We start from the raw sequence: 16,709 nt of genomic DNA, 5'->3' as shown, positions 1-16,709 counted from the left end.
ATTTGAAAATAGTGTTTTTCAAATTTGGCAACTTTTAAGATGTGTAGACTTCAACTTCCAGAATGCTGTCCGGGCAATTCTGGAAGTCCACACATTTTAGGATTGCAAGTTTGAAAAACCCTGTCAAAAATGGGCAAATTAAGATCCTTTTAAGGGATCTGTGCTTTGGTCTCCTTAAAAAAAAAAAAAACATATTACATATCCTGAGCAGCATATCTATGAAGGAAGACTCTAATAGCTTTATGCATAAAAATATAGAAAGGCATCTAAGAATCACTAATCTCCCCACCTTCGTGGACCATAATTTATGAGAAGAAGTTTGCAATGATCTCAACATAAGTTTTCCTCAGCTGTGCTTTGCCTGAATATGCAATATCTATGCTCTGTCATTGAGCTGTGATCATTCTGGCCCTAAAAATAGACACAAAGTTCTCTCAATCACAAGAATTGTCTTCAATTCTCTTTATTTATAGTATGGAACCTTAAAAATAGACACAAAGTTCTCTCAATCACAAGAATTGTCTTCAATTCTCTTTATTTATAGTATGGAACCTTAAAAATAGACACAAAGTTCTACCAATCATAAAATTGTCCTCCTCTGTCTTTAGTTATATTCTGGAATAGTCAGATAATTAGGAAAAGCTGAGCAGGAGAGATACATGGACAGACATTATTATTGATCTGATTTATCCTAGAACTTTTGTCAGTGGAAAAAAGGGACTTTTACACTGATACTTAAGATTCCCCCATATTCCACCCCAGTGGTGAAATGTAAAATTTGTTACTACTGGTTCTGTGGGTGTGGCTTGGTGGGGGGTGTAATATGACTGAGTGGGCGTGGCCAACTTTTTTTTTTTAACTTTTAAAACCATTTTTTCTAAAAAAAATGCTTTGAAAAGCCTCTGACGATCACAGCTGACTTGCCTGATCGACAGAGGCTTTTTCTTTTTTTTTTTAAGCCTCTGAAAGTTCGCAGATGACTTGCCTGATCAGCAGAGGCTTTTTCTTTTCTTTTTTAAGCCTTTGATGATCCCAGCTGACTTGCCTGATTGGCAGAGGCTTTTTTTTTTAAGCCTCTGACGATCCCAGCTGACTTGCCTGATCAGCAGAGGCTTTTTCTTTTTTTTTAAGCCTCTGAAGTTCGCAGCTGACTTGCTTGATCAGCAGAGGCTTTTTCTATTTTTTTTTAAGCCTCTGACGATCCCAGCTGAGTTGTCTTTTAAAAACATTTTTTTCTACAACCTCTTCGTCTGAAGAGGTTGTAGAAAAAATGCTTTTAAAAATTAAAAAAAGCCTCTGATGATTGCGCGGCTCAGCTGGGCATGGGGGGGGGGCAGGGATTTTTGTTACCGGTTCTCCGAACCACCCTCCACCATCGCTACCGAATCGGGCGATCCGGTCCAAACCGGGAGCATTTCACCCCTGCCCCACCCCATTACTTTTTTGGGGGGGGTCTCTTGGTTTTTCTCCCTCCTTTCCTTGATTTCTTTCCAAAGAGTCTGCTTGGGTCCAACTGTGCTAGAGACAGATGTATGTTTTAAAGCACAACCTGTTTTCAAAGAGTTGTACTGATATGAGGAAAAAGTCCAAGTGGGTAGAAGGATTTTTGACCCTCTTTCAAGCTTGTTTTCTCAGAATTGGTTCTAAAACTGGATGTAAAATTTATTAGTACAGAAATTGTAATTGGAGCAAAGAAGGAAGCCGGGGGCTTTAGGAAGACAACATTATGGCAATTCAAGTTTTTGATGAAGTTTTCTTGTTTTCCTTATTTTCATATCTTGGCTTTAAATCAACCCAAAGACATTACATTCAACATAATCTAAATATGGGGTATGGGAACTTATATCAATTTTTTTCTCAAAGATTTGTTATCGTCCAGGTGTTACTGTGCTTAGTAGTGCAAGTTTATACTATTTCATATGGTGGTATAATAATCCAAATTCAGAAGGGGGAATATGCTTTGAGCTCACTTTGTGTTTGCCAGCAAATGTTTAAAAGATTTATGCAGCCAGACAGTAAAAAGCACAATGGATGTGAGGTATTGAGAGGTCTGAAGTGTGTGCCCACACAAACTACTAATTCCTCTTCCCCTTTCAAATCCAGATTGTTGTACACTTCAAGAGAGGTAAAAAGAGCCTTGGTAGTACAGTGGTCTAAGGCACCTTGTTATTAAGCTGGTTATTAAGACCAGCTGCCTGCAATTACTGCAGGTTCGAATCTCACCAAGGCTCAAGGTTGACTCAGCCTTCCATCCTTTCTAAGGTAGGTAAATTGAGGACCCAGTTGTGGGGGCAATAAGCTGACTTTGTATAAATATACAAAAGGATGAAGGCTATTGCTGAGCACATTGTAAGCCGCCCTGAGTCTCCGGAGAAGGGCGGCATATAAATCAAATTAAAAAAAAAAAAATTGAAGATTTGAAATTTTTTGGCCTGTTTTTTGGCTGTTTTGGGGGCTGTTTTTCGCTTGTTTTCAGCTGTTTTCCAGGCTGTTTTTTGGGCATTTTCAGACTGGTTTTCTCGGTTTTGGGCCATTTTCTGCCGTTTTCCGGACTGTTTTTTGGACCGTTTTTTGGACATCACTTTTGGGACTTTGTGTGCATGCAGTGTGAAAGAAGGGACATAGACTCTAGAGCTGTAAACACTTTCAGATGTGGAGTTTTTGCAGGGGCTGTTCTTTGTGACTCATAGGATGATGGGAACTCTCACTATTCTTAGGCTGCATCTTATTGAAGAAAACTGTTTTAGAAACTTGCACTTTCATTCCCACATCCATTGTTTCTACGTTCCTTCCTCTGATTTTTAAGATGTTGCAGATTTCCACTGGCAAAATCTTTACTCTTTTCTTCTCAGTTTCCAGGTCAGGTATATAAAAACTTTAACAGTTCTTTTAGAACCCATAGAACTACCCCAAAGTTACCAAGTCTATCCAAAAAATTACTATTGTTTTGTGTGTTGGTGGGGGATTGGAATTTCCCCCTGCCATGTAAAGGGCATCAGGGATCTATTTCATTATCACAATACCTAACTGCTACTAAAAATTTGAGAATGTTCATTTCAAAAACAGCATAAAATTATTAAACAAAATCTGAATGACTTTCACCAGAAATATCTGGTGAAAGATAGGAAGAAAAAACTAAATGAAGAAATTAAAAATGCTCAGCCATTGGAAAAATGGTATCTTAGCATTTCTATGATAGCTTTAAGAGGAATGTTATGTCATATCTTATATCATATCATATCTCTGAGTAAATTGTGAATGCATGCCTTTTGGTCTCAATCTAAGAGATGATGTAGACAAGGCTAGAATTCCCAGTGTAGAATTGGAAATAGTTTGTCATTAATCAACTGATTTCTTTTCATTTTCTTCATTTTAACACATAACCTTCTTATTAGAGTATTGAGTTCACCTTTTAAGGAACAAAGAAAAATTATATGTAACTTTTTATCTCTTATAGGAGAAAGAGAAGAAATATATGCTGCCTCTAGATAACCTAAAAATAAGAGATGTGGAGAAGGGCTTCATGTCTAACAAGCATGTCTTCGCCATTTTTAACACAGAACAAAGGTAAGAATAACGTCCCCTTCAATCTAGATCTTTATAAGAAGCTGTTTAAATTCCTTGGCTCAACTCACATGGATGACCTTGCCAGAAAACCAAAATGACGGAGACTTGCAGATTAGTGTTTGTATCTGTCTGAATCTCCCCCTCTCTTTTTTCTCTAAGTAAGTTACAAGTATTTTTCTTATAAAAATATAGCATTTGCATAATGCTATATTGCATTGAAGATTAGAGATGAAAATAAAATAGTGCTTTTTTTCTCTTGCTTTTAGCCATCTTTCATAGATATGCTTATATCAAATTTAACTTTATCTTTTGTTACATATTTTATATGATACTTTTATCATATCATATTTTGGAGCTGTGCTGCAAAAATATGGCTTTTAAAAAGAGATTAACAAAGTGCATTTCTCTTGGCTTGTACAATAACTCATAAAATCTCCTTTAAAAAGTAATCATAGACAGTACTCTAGTTAGATGAAGAGGGAAAATTAGATCAAAGGTGAGCAGAGGTAGAATAGTTAGAGCCTTTTCCTAAGCAGTTGCTTTCCGGGCAATGGCCAACAGTGATAAGAATTGTATTTGAAAACATCTGGAGAAAAATGAAATAGAGAAGCATATGAAATCCAAGAAAACAGAAGGTTGTTGAAAATAACACAAACTATTATGATCATATAAAGGTTAGTTAGGGTCAAAGTTCTGTAATATTTGAAGAATCTTTCATCATTTGATTTTTCTTACAGTTAAACACACACACACACACACATATATATATATTTATTTATTTATTTATTTATTCGAATTTCTATACCGCCCTTCTCCTTTCGGACTCAGGGCGGTGAACAGCCAGATAAAAAACATCTATACAAACATCACGGTTAAAAAATAAAGTTAAAATAATTTATAAATTTGGCCAATAATTTAAAACTTGTCAATATATATTCACATTATCCCCTTTTGGGTAAATAATATGCAAAGTGAAACAAGCAAGAAATAGTAAGCAAAAGAAATTGGAGGCAAAAAACCACAAACAGAAGAAATTTGTCTAATTTTAGTTTACACTATCATTCACTATATCTCATTTTTGTCAGCCAACCTTCCTTCCCATATATTCATACAACAATTTATTTTCTTTTGTTCTTTCTCTTTTTGAAGTTCCTATCTACTCCATCCAACTATGATGGAGTCATAGGTCAGCTTCAGGGTTGACAATTATAATATAATTATATTATTATTAATATAATATAATATAATTAATATAATATAATAATATAATATAATAATACAATACAATACAATACAATACAATAAATAATATAATATAATATAATATATAATTATAATATTATAATATAATATAATATAATATAATATAATATGATATGATATGATATAATATAATATAATATAATATAATATAATATAATATAATATAATATAATATAATATAATATAATATAATATAAATATTAGCAGATAGCCATAATCTGCAAAGATGAAGTCAGGAAACAAAGGCTCAGAATGAACAAAGACTTGCAACAAATGTCAAAGATAATTTTAAAAAGTTTCTTTCAACTTATAAATAACAAGAAAAAAGTCAAGGAAACAGTCGGTCCACTAATGAGAGAAGAAGGCAAGGAGGTAACAGGCAGTAAAGAGAAAGCAGTGCTGCTTAATTCATTCTTTGTATCGGCCTTCACACAAAAAGAAACTATAGCCCCACCTACCAAAAACATAACTGTAAAAGACAGAAATAAAAATTAAAATAAGTAAGAGAACATCTGTCTGATCTTGATGAATATAAATCACTGGGACCTGATGGATTACCTGACAGTTCTGAAGGAACTGTTAGATGTCATCTCAGTACTATTGTACCAGGGGTGAAATGCTCCCAGTTCGGACCAGCTCGGGCGAGTAGGTAGCGGCAGTTTGGAGAACCGGTAGCAAAAATCCCTGCCCCCGCCGCCCCCCATGCCCGGCTGAGCCGCGCAATCATCAGAGGCTTTTTTCTCTTTTAAATGGTTCTGACCAGCCAAGCTCTGACAATCCCAGCTGAGTTGCCTGCTAATCAGGCAACTCAGCTTTGGATCGCCAGAGCCGTATAAAAAAAAAATCTTTTTTCCTTTAAAATGGCTCTGACCTCCCCCCCCCCCTCAGCTTGCTTACCTTAACTGCTGGTCGCAATGCCTTGCTGTAATCCCGGCAATCTATTGCATCAGCAAGCAACTGAATCTCCCTGCCTGCAATTAAGGAGGCAGGGAGTTGTGGACTTCAACTCCCAGAATTCCTCAGCCAGCAAAGCAAAGGAGTTGAAGTCTACAAATCTTAAAGTTGCCAAGGTTGGAGACCCCTGTTCTATTGGGTAAGTTTTTTTCCCCTTTGGGAGCTTTTAAAAAAAGTTAATTGGGGTTTTTTTTAGTTGTTCTTTTTTTAGCCATTTAAAGTTTAGGAAGTTTTAAATTTAGCTGCTTTTATATAAAAATAAAAATAAATTAAAATAAAATAATATTTGTGCAGCTTTCTGAGATTTAGTGTGTTTCTGTAGTATTTCACTCCAACTACACAAACACACAAAATCTCACAAAGCTGCATGTGGAATTTTGTGTGTGTAAAGTGTGAAAGTTGTTTTTTGGGGCTTTTTGTGGCTGTGTGAGGTTCCTGCTTGTTGCAGGAGCCATTTTGGGTCTAGCACAGCTGCTTTTATATTGTGGGTGAGCCAGTTGTGTTGTGTTGTGTTTTATAGGTTAAAAAAGGGCAAAGAAGTGACATTGACTTGACCACGCCCACCTGGCCAACAAGCCACGCCCTCCCAGTCACCTTACCAACAAGCCCTGCCCACTAATTAAGCCACTCCCACAGAACCGGTAGCAAAAATTTTTTAGATTTCACCCCTGTATTGTACCATATCTTTCCAAAATCCTGGTGCACCAGGTAAACTACCTGAGGATTGGAAAAGAGCTGATGTGGTTCCCATCTTCAAAAAAGGAAAAATAAAAACAGACCCAGGAAACTACAGACCAATCAACCTAACATCAATACCTGGAAAGATACTGGAAAAGATAATCAAAAAACAGATCTGTGAACATTTACAGTAGAAACAAATAAAGTTATAACTAGAAGCTAGCATGGGTTTGTTAAAAATAGATCATGCCAAACCAATCTTATTTCATTGTTTGACAAAGTGACTAAATTAGTAGACCAGCGAAATGTTGTGGACATAGTATATTTAGACTTCAGGCATTCAACAAAGTAGACCACAACCTTTCTTGGTAAGCTAGAAAAAAGTGAGATAGGCAGCATCACCATCATAGATTTGTAACTGATTGACAAACTGTACTCAACAAGTAGTCCTTAATGATATCACATCCACACAGAGGGAAGAAAGCAGTGGGGTGCCACAAAGTTCCATGTTAGGCCCAGTACCCTTCAGTATCTTCATTAAATGACTTAGATGAGGGACTATAAGGGGAACTAATCAAATTTGCAGATGATACTAAGCTGACAGGAAGAGTCAACACCCTATCTGGTTCAAGATCCAGATGTATCTCAACAGACTTGAACACTGAGCCCTATCTAACAAAATGAAATTCAACATAGAGAAAAGTAATGTCTTGCATTTAAGCAAAAAAAACCAAAAGTACACATACAGATTAGATGAAATCTGACTTATTAGCAGTATGAGAGGGATCTTGGAGTCCTAGTGGACAATCAAAATATGAGCCAGCAGTGTGCAGCAACAGTCAAAAAAGCCAATGCAATCCTAAATTGCATTAACAGAGGGATTGAATCAAGATCATGTGCGGTACTAGTACTGCTCTATAAAGCCTTAGTAAGACCACACCTAGAATACTGCATCCAGTTTTGGCCACCACGCTGTAAAAAAAGATATTGAGACTCTAGAAAGTTTGTAGAGAAAAGCCTGGAGGCTAAAACATATGAACGATTGCAAGAACTGGACATGGCTAGTCTAGTGAAGAGAAGGACCAAGGGTGACATGATAGTGTTCCATTATTTGAGGGGCTGCCACAGAGAGGAGGGTGTCAAGCTATTTTCCAAAGCACTTGAAGGCCAGACAAGGAATCATGGATGGAAACTGACCAAGGAGAGATTTAACCTAGAAATAAGGAGAAATTTTCTCACTGTGAAACAACCAATGGAACAGCTGGCCTTCAGAAGTTGTGGGCTTTCAAGGAGAGACTGGACAGCCACTTGTCAGAAATGGTATATAATGGTACCCCTTGTTTGAGCAAGGGGTTGGATAAGATGACCCACAAGGTCCCTTCCAACTCTGTTAGTCTGTTATCGGTCATTCTTTTTTTCTTCTTGTTTTTCCACACACATTCATTTGGCATTCAGCTGAGTTTGTGTTTTTCTTGATATATAAATAGTCCCTAGGTTACAACAGTGCATTCAGGCACCAAAGTTGCAATAATGCTAAATGAATGGTACTTAGAACCAGTGCTTGGATTTCAAGCTCTCATAGCATCCCTACAGTCAAGTGATTGTGATCTGGTACTTGATGCCCACCTCACATCATCATAGTCGGCCATGGTTATGCAACCAGGATTTCCGATGTTCCCTGCAGGCTTCCCACAAGCAAAGTCAGTTGGCAAACTGGCAGGAAGTTGGAGGTCTGCCGTCATGCAGGATTATTGCTTAATAATGTGTATGTCCTTGCTTAACAGTGATATCTGGGACCGCCAAAATAGTTGCCGCTAAACAATGAGGTCTTGTGATATGCTTTAGAACCACATTGCTTAGCAATGGAAATTCCAGCCCAAAGTACTCAATTTCTTGAACTCAATTCTCATTTCCACTTTACAAAATGGGTGAAGTGCACACTTTGTACTTAGCTATTCTTGCTTCTCCCAACAACAACAGACCTTTATATTGGAATTAGCATATCTTAAAACTTCTCTGCATATTTTTCCCTTTCCTATTAAATTTTCATATCCTTATTCTTCATGCTATATACTGTATAATGTTCACTCAAACACTTAGGTTCTGAACCAATCACAGAGGTTAACTGCATAGAAGAATGTCATTGCAATATCAATATGCAGCTAATGTCAATACAAGCAAATCAAAAATTATGTTTAGTAAATACAGACTGTAGGATATTTCTCTTACTCTTATTTCATGATGTTTTGATATTTTCTCTCATTTAATTAAATGGGTAATTGTTTTGTTGTCGTGCATTTCTATTCTAGAAATGTATACAAAGATCTGCGTCAGATTGAACTTGCCTGCGATTCTCAGGAAGATGTGGATAGCTGGAAGGCCTCCTTTCTTCGTGCTGGTGTTTATCCTGAGAAAGACCAAGTAAATATTGCTCAAATTTTTAGTTGAAAGGGAGAGAGGGAGGGAATTGCTGAAGAATTTCTTATCAGTTGTTGCCATTGTCTGGAAGTATCTTACACCTAAAATCAGGAGTATACAACCTTGAAAATCTGAAATGTCAGATTTCAGCAACATCTTAAATGATTTAAGTGCCCTCAGGAGGAGTCGGGTACAGGTAATTTTTGATTAATTACCCTAATAGGGATTAGAATTTGCATCTCTAAGCGAAGCAATTGTTAGGCAAAATTGTTAGCTGCCCATCTTCGCTTTCTTTGAAGCTCACTAGCAACTTCTGTAACGGGGGTGGGGGGGGATGGGGGATTTGGGAGGGGAAGACTGCTGGAGATGTGAAAGAATGCTGTAGAAAATAGGGGAGTATGGACACTAACAGGAACCAGAGGTGCCAAACAGCCATCTGCCGCCCTTCAAGAACGCTGACCCTGAGAAAGGAATTTACAGTGGTGCCTGAGGCACCGGGTTACCAAAACATCGGAATAGAACCTGATTGCTCACAAGGAGGGAGGGTTTTGGACATTGTGTCAACCATGGAGGCCATATTTTTCTTTGGATCTTTAGGGCTGCCACACTTGGTGGATGGGTATGCTGTGGGAAACGGAGGGGAGTTGGTTGGAGATGGGGTGAGATGTATAGCATAACAACATTATTTTCCCTGGGAGTCAAGGCCATTCAGCCTACACCTGGACTGACTGAGAATCAGCTCCAGTAGGGATGGGGACCTGATTGGACCATGTGTGAACATGTGGGTGCAGGGGAAAGAACTTTGACTTTCCTATGGGTGGGGAAAACCCGGGGGACCTTCAGATTTAGGTTTTCCCAGATGATATCTCTAATAAAATGGAACTTTGAGGAAAATGCCTGCCTTGGAGTTTTACTTCTGTTGCGAACCCTGACACATTGGGGATTACTTTCAATATATGTTTTTTACCCAGTTTTTCTTCAGAGCTTGCCTCGCTACTCTGTACTCAGCATCTCTAGTAAAAGTACCTTTTCTCTAACACCTATGGAGTCAAGGGTCATTCTTTCCTAGGGAGCAAGCTGTGTGTCAGGGTTCCAACGAAATCAAACTTTGAGGCTTGCGTTTCCTCAAAGGTAATTTTTATTAGAGATGTCATATTGGCACATCTGAGAGCTTCCGGGTTTTCCTCACCCAAGAGAAAGTTCAAGTCCTTGCCCCTCACCCACATGTTCATCACACAAACCAATCAGGTACCCTCCAGAACAGAAGATACCTCCTCATTCTTCTCAGCACAGCTGCACCTTGGCCTTGACTTTCTAAAAGAATTCTATTTTGACTACATATCTTCTTCACTCTGTACAGTCCTCCCTCCCATTTTCCCACAGTAGAATTTGTGGCAGGCCTGAAGCCTGAAGGCACAAAAGTAGAAATATGGCTTCCAGGTCTGACACTGTGGCTAGTCTGACAGTAGGCAAGCTGTGCTGTAGTAGTCAACCAAGAAACCAGTGTCTACTGAGGGGACTGAGCGAAAATGACAAGCTACAAAAGTGGCTTGGAAGAAGCTGGAGCTTGTGGAGGGCCCCCTAAAGAGGAGCTCAAATGGCTGGGGAACTTGAACATTGGTGAGGAAGCCCCAAACCCCACTGGTCACTCACCCTGGGGATAAAAGATGAAGAAGTGGAGGAGAAAGCCCTCAGTGTAACATACACCTGGGGGAGCTAGGAGATAGGAACAATGTGATGGCCAGGGTGAGGAAAAACTCCTGCCAGAGCAGCAGGAGGACCTGGTGAAAAAAGCCCAAAGGGTATTGAGAGATTCCTTTGGGAATCAGCAAGCCAAAGAACTCCTTGCCTAGCTGGCCAAACCTCGACCCATGCTGGCACCAGTGGGAGATGAATTCATAGCCCAGGCGGCTAAGGCAACCATCTACCTGGACTTGCTCCATCCCCAGCAGCCCCACCACTAGCTGCTCAAGAGGCACAGCCCCTTCCACAAGGGGGGGGCAATTCTCCCATAGCAGGGACCACCAAGGCCCCCAGCCCTGGACTTGAAGTACAGAGGAGACCTGAAGCAACTGAGGTTCTTCCTCATCCAGGTGTGGAACTATATGCAGGAGTACAAAGGAGATCTGGGTACAGAAGCAGCCTGGGTCAGATGCATAACTACAGTATGGCCTTGGAAGGCACCATAGTAGAGTGGGTGGTCTCCCTCCACAATGATGACATGCCAGAACTCTGAAACTTTGATTGGTTCATGATGGCCCTGCATCAGCGGTTCGAAGACCCACTCACCCAGTGTAAAGCAGGAACCCACATCAAAACCATCAACCAAGGTCACAGGGGGGTGAAAGCTTACAACCAAGAGTTCTGCGAGTTGGCATGTCGGGTAACCGATTAGCCGGAAGACATCCTAATAGAATACTTCCAAGATGGGCTCAATGATGATTATACAACACCTGTGTCTCACAGGGAGCCCCCCTGCATCTCTGCCAGTGGTACATGTTAGCTGAGGAGGTGGAAATCGAGCTAACCAGGTCCCACAGCTGGAAAACCCACAGTGGTGCCGTTTCTCACTAGAAAAGCAAGATGCCCTGAGAACACCCGGACGCAACCTTAGCCCCAAACATCAATCCACAGAATGCTTCAAATGTGAGAAAGAAGGGCACTGGGCCACCAACTCGCCAAAGTAACCCCAAAGCCCAGTGGCACTGCAGGGAAGAAGATGGGAAAATCCACCCCAATGCCCCACAAAATGGCACTGGAGGGAATCAAAGTCTGAGTTCTTCCCCCCCCTCCTCCCTACAGAGATCAGGGAAGTCCAGCCACCCTAGAGAGGAGCAACACTGACTCTGATGACGAACCCCTGGTAAGTCACCCAGTTGAACTGAATGTGCTGTCATTGGGCACCCAGGGGAAGGTGTTGGCTTTACTGGACTCAAGCTGCACCAAATGCATGGTGAGCCCTGAGGTAGTGGAGAAACTGAGATTGAGGCTCCAAAAACCTATAGCATTTTGCCAACTAGAGGGCACTGTGGCCAGGGAAGCCCAAGCTCACTTTATAACCAAGCCAATAGAAATGCAGATGGGGTAGTTTTCCTTGTATGCCACCGCTAATGTTGCTTTTGTGTTCAGTTGCCAAAATTCTTCCCATTTCTCCAGATCTATTGTATATTTGAAGTTTTGCATCCATTTAATCATCGTATTCTTAACTGTTTCCTCCTCCATCTTATATTGCAACAGGAATTTATAAATTTTACTAATTAATATCTCTTCTGAGTCTAATATAATTTTATCTAATTCTTGTTTTTCTTTGTAAATTTCGTATGTTTTTATATATTCCTTATGTTTCGATTGAATCTGTGAGAAGGTCCACCAATCAATTTCTCTATTTAAATCTGTTTCCAATTGTTGTTTAGTTTTCAATTTCCCTTGATAATCAGTTAGGTCTTTGTATCTAATTAGATTTTTAGGTTCTGTTAGGTTTGGATGCCTTAAGGCTTCTTCTTTTTTTTTTGTAAATATTTTTTATTTATTTTTTCCAAATTTAAACATAAAACATAGCTTTCAAGAGCAAAAATCTCGATCCGATCATAGGTGGTTACCACGCTTACATTCCTTTCACAAGCTCAATTCACAATTTCCATTACATCTTTTATAAGTAAACAAAAAATAAAAGAAGATAAAAAAGAATCAAAACTTAAAAAAAACCAATTTTAACTCAAATTTAACATTTTCATCTATATAAATCCATTATATCTATCCAAAATTAGTTTCAAATTCACTTTCACTCATTTTTACATCTGCATAACAATTCTAAACATATCTTTATTCTTCTTTACCTTATATCTTATACAAGTCATATCAAAATAATTTTTACAATATTCTAACCTCTTGTTAAGTGTTTACCTTACAATTTTATCACCATTTATTCTTAATTTCAATTTAATACCACTCCATTTTTATTATATTTTATAAAACAACATTTTGTCTAATTTTAATCCTTTGACCCTTATCCTCAAATCACTTTACCTTATTTTTTTTCTCCCAGTTTACATATTACACAGATTTCTCACAAAGACATATTTTATTTACTCCAATTTCTAATATATTTCCCACTATATCTCCCTCTAATATTTAACTATCTTCCAGCTTATTCTATTTGATTAATTCTCAGCTTGATCCCCTCCAAAACACCAACTATTTAGTTAATTTCAGAATAGTTCCTCAATCTCCTCCAACTCTCCTCCTATTTTTTTGGCTGTTTCCAGCATTTTGTGGGCTGATTTCTAGCATAGTCTCCCCCTTAACTCCCTCCATTGTTTGGCTGATTTCCAGCATAGTCTCCTCCAACTCTCCTCCTATTTGTTTGGCTGTTTCCAGCATTTTATGGGCTGATTTCCAGCATAATCTCCTCCTTAACTCCCTCCATTGTTTGGCTGGTGTCCAGCATAATTCCCTCCAGCACTCCTCCTATTTGTTTAGCTGATTTCCAGCACTTCTAATTAATTTCCGACGTATTTCCACCGAGTCTCAAACTCTTATCTAGTTGGTATCCATCCCACACATTTTAACTGTAATATAATTATCTGTTTTATATCATTTTTCCATCCTACTCTTTCAATTTAAATCTCAGTATATTTCATAATAGTCATCATTTCCAACATGTATTACCTTAATTCAAGACTAATCACTAGCATCTGTGTATCTTGTATTTTGTTCAATGAATCCTTATTCATCAGTTTAACATTTGTTTGCAAATTAAAATTAAAACATATTACATCAAACAGTACATTTTCTTAAAATTTTCCTGCCTCAAAATATATTCTTCTTTATTATTTTTATCCCCTTGATATCATCCACTATTTTAATAGCCACCTCTTATTTTCTATTTTTCTTATTTCACAACCCTTCCTGTTTTTATCCAAAAATCATATATACCTAGGCTTTTAAACTTTATCATATATACATAGGCTTTTAAACTTTACATTTCAGTTAGTTACATTTAAATTTATCCACTTTAATTCTTCCTTTTCTTCCTTTTCCTCTGTCCAAAATGCTCTATTTCAAGGTTCATCAGTTCAAAGTAAAGAATTTCTGTATGTCCCTTTAAAACTTTTAAAATGTCTGTTCCAAGCGTAGTGCATCAGCTTCCTGTCTTTGTTAACTATGCCACACCTAGCTTTTGTTTACAGTTTTGACAGTCTCCATTGTTAAAATCCAAAATGTTCTTTCTTTCTTCTTTCTTCTTTCTTAAAATCATCTGGGACAGAGTAGGAGTCTCCAAAATCCTTATATCCAATATTAATTTCAAGTAATCCAAGGTAAAAAGTCAATTAACATGTTTCTTTTCCACCCAGAAAGGGAAATCTCTTCAATCCACTTCCCTGCTTAGTCTCTGCAGACTCCATGGCTATTTTGTAGCCATCCATCTGTCTAGCTTCATTAGCTTCATTTTCTTTTAGAGGCATTAATTCTCAGGAATATCCATTTCTCCTATCCACTCCAGTTAAAGGCACAGTCAAATTTCAGAAATTTATTAATGCCAAATCATCCAATTTAAGTTTACTGCAACCAAATTCAATTCGAGTCTTTTACCCATTTTTTTTTCTTTTTAATCGTTAAGCCCCGCAGTCCAGCAGCCGCTTTTAAATTTGGGGTCTTATTTTCCAGTAATTCCAAATAGGTACGTTATATTGCCTGGGTTGGTGTCACTCACCCAGCTTCTTGATCTTTGCTCTTTCTTCATCTTCTTCCTCCAGCACAATCCTTGTTCTCGGTTGCCGCGGTTTCAGGGCAGCCGCCATGGCTGCCGTTCCACTGCTGCCAACGTGAAGGAGAAGCCTCCGGCCCTGAGGAACCTGCCCGTTCCTCTCGGCTGCCCAAGGCATTCCTTCTTGTCCCCCTGTCCCTACAAGACAGGAGAGGTCTGCAGACCTATTGGCGGCAGCTTAGCAGAGGGGATTTGGCAGGGCTCAGTGGAGCTCGCCATTTCCCTGTCTGTTTCCCCGCGGCGCCAACCGGAAGTCTATGCCTTAACTCTTCTGATGGTGAAAGCCAAATCGGGATTTTTGTATACTGTTGTTTTGTAATTTTGAGCCAGATTAATAGTAATGCGTTCCTAATTGTGTGTCTTTTAAAGTAAGTGTGTGTTTTATATTTTTCATCCCATAGAAAGGAGTGCCAGCCTCCTGGCAAATCGTGACCTTCGATTGTTAATGTTCTGCTATTTTTCAGTTCCATCTAATCTTTAACTCATGATAACACTGCCGCTTGATAGTAGAGTTCCCAATCCGGGAGTGCTGTTCCTCCCCTGTCCTTGGTGTCCTGGAGTAACTTCAAATTTATTCGTGGTCGTTTCCCCTGCCATATGAATTTAGAAATCATCTTATTTAAAGTTTCAAAGAATTTTTTCTCTGATTTTATTGGCACAACCTGGAACAGGTATAACAGCTTTGGTAAAGTATTCATTTTAATAGTGGAAATTCTTCCCATTAATGAGATCTGTAAGTTTTTCCAATTATCCAAATCTTTTTTTATCTGTATCATTAATTTATCATAATTGTTTTGTCTTATTGATGAGGTTCTTGGTGACAACCAGATTCCTAAGTATTTTATTTTCTTCGTTGCTTGAATTTGTATGCTGTTCTCCAGTTCTGTCTCTTGGAACTTTGTAAGATTTTTTAGTATTAATTTCGATTTATTTCTATTTATTTTTAGGCCAGCCACCTCTCCAAATTCTTCTATTTTCTTGAACAATTTTGGTACTACTTCTAATGGCTCTTCTGCTATAAATACAAGGTCATCAGCAAAAGCCTGAGCCTTGTACTCCTCTCGTCTTATTTTTAACCCTTTGATTTCTTGGTCTTCCCTAATTTTTTTTAGCAATATCTCCAATGTTAAAATATACAGTAGTGGAGAAAGTGGACAGCCTTGTCTAACCCCTTTTGTTATATCGAATTGATCAGTTGTATCGTCATTCAAAATTACTTTTGCTGTTTGTTTAGTGTATATTTCTCCTATAATTTTTTCGAAGTTTGTTCCGAATTGCATACTCTCTAATTGTCCTTTTAAAAATTTCCAATTTAAGTTGTCGAATGCTTTTTGGGCATCAAGGAAAACCAGTGAAGCTTGTTTTTCCGGATGTGCTTCGTAATATTCAAGTGCATTTATTATTACTCTCATATTGTTCTTAATTTGGCGGCCCGGCAGAAATCCATTTTGGTCCATATGAATATAATTATTCAGTATTTTTTTGATTCTTTCCACTATAATTATTGCAAATACTTTATAATCTGTATTCAATAGAGATATTGGTCTATAGTTTTGAATTAACTGGTGATCAGTATCGTCTTTGGGTATGATTGTAATTATTGCTTCCGTCCAAGTTAGCGAGATTTTTGTCTTCTCTAAGGCCTCATTATATAGCTCCAGCATAAGCTCTCCTATTGTTTCTTGTACAGTTTTATATAATTCCACCGGTAAGCCGTCTGGTCCCGGGGTTTTATTATTTTTTTGTTTTTTCAGTGCTGCATCCAATTCCATCTTAGTTATTGGCCTGTTTAACATTTCTCTTTGTTCATCTGTAATTACTGAAATATCTGATCTTTTTATATATTGTTTTATCTTTTCATCTTCTATTTCTTCTTGTTTATATAAATTTGCATTAAATGTCTGGATAATTTCTTTTTTCGCTTTCCTGCTGTAATGGATTTCTCCATTTGCATCTCTAAATTGGTGTATCATCCTTTTATCTTTTTCATTTTTCAATCTGTAGGCCAGCTATCTACCCGTTTTATTTGCGAACTCAAAATAATTCTGTTTGGCCATTTTTA

General features: G+C 38.1%; 1 protein-coding gene across 18 annotated transcripts in view; it reads left to right on the top strand.

Annotated features, from left to right (window-relative positions):
- Positions 1–16,709, top strand: part of DNM2 (dynamin 2) — a 218,497-nt gene that overhangs the window by 189,703 nt on the left and 12,085 nt on the right. For all 18 annotated transcript variants that reach the window (XM_034437866.3, XM_034437865.3, XM_034437863.3 and 15 more), the window contains 2 exons: positions 3,458–3,567; positions 8,772–8,883. In XM_034437866.3, the coding sequence (XP_034293757.1) occupies positions 3,458–3,567; positions 8,772–8,883 (222 nt within the window). The remainder of the gene's footprint in view (positions 1–3,457; positions 3,568–8,771; positions 8,884–16,709) is intronic.

The sequence above is a fragment of the Pantherophis guttatus genome, chromosome 2 (assembly GCF_059756535.1).
Source record: "Pantherophis guttatus breed Tessera chromosome 2, ASM5975653v1, whole genome shotgun sequence".
In the NCBI taxonomy this organism is placed as follows: domain Eukaryota; kingdom Metazoa; phylum Chordata; class Lepidosauria; order Squamata; family Colubridae; genus Pantherophis; species Pantherophis guttatus.
The sequence above is the reverse complement of the archived record's forward strand: the minus strand, read 5'-3'. Positions and strand labels throughout refer to the sequence as shown.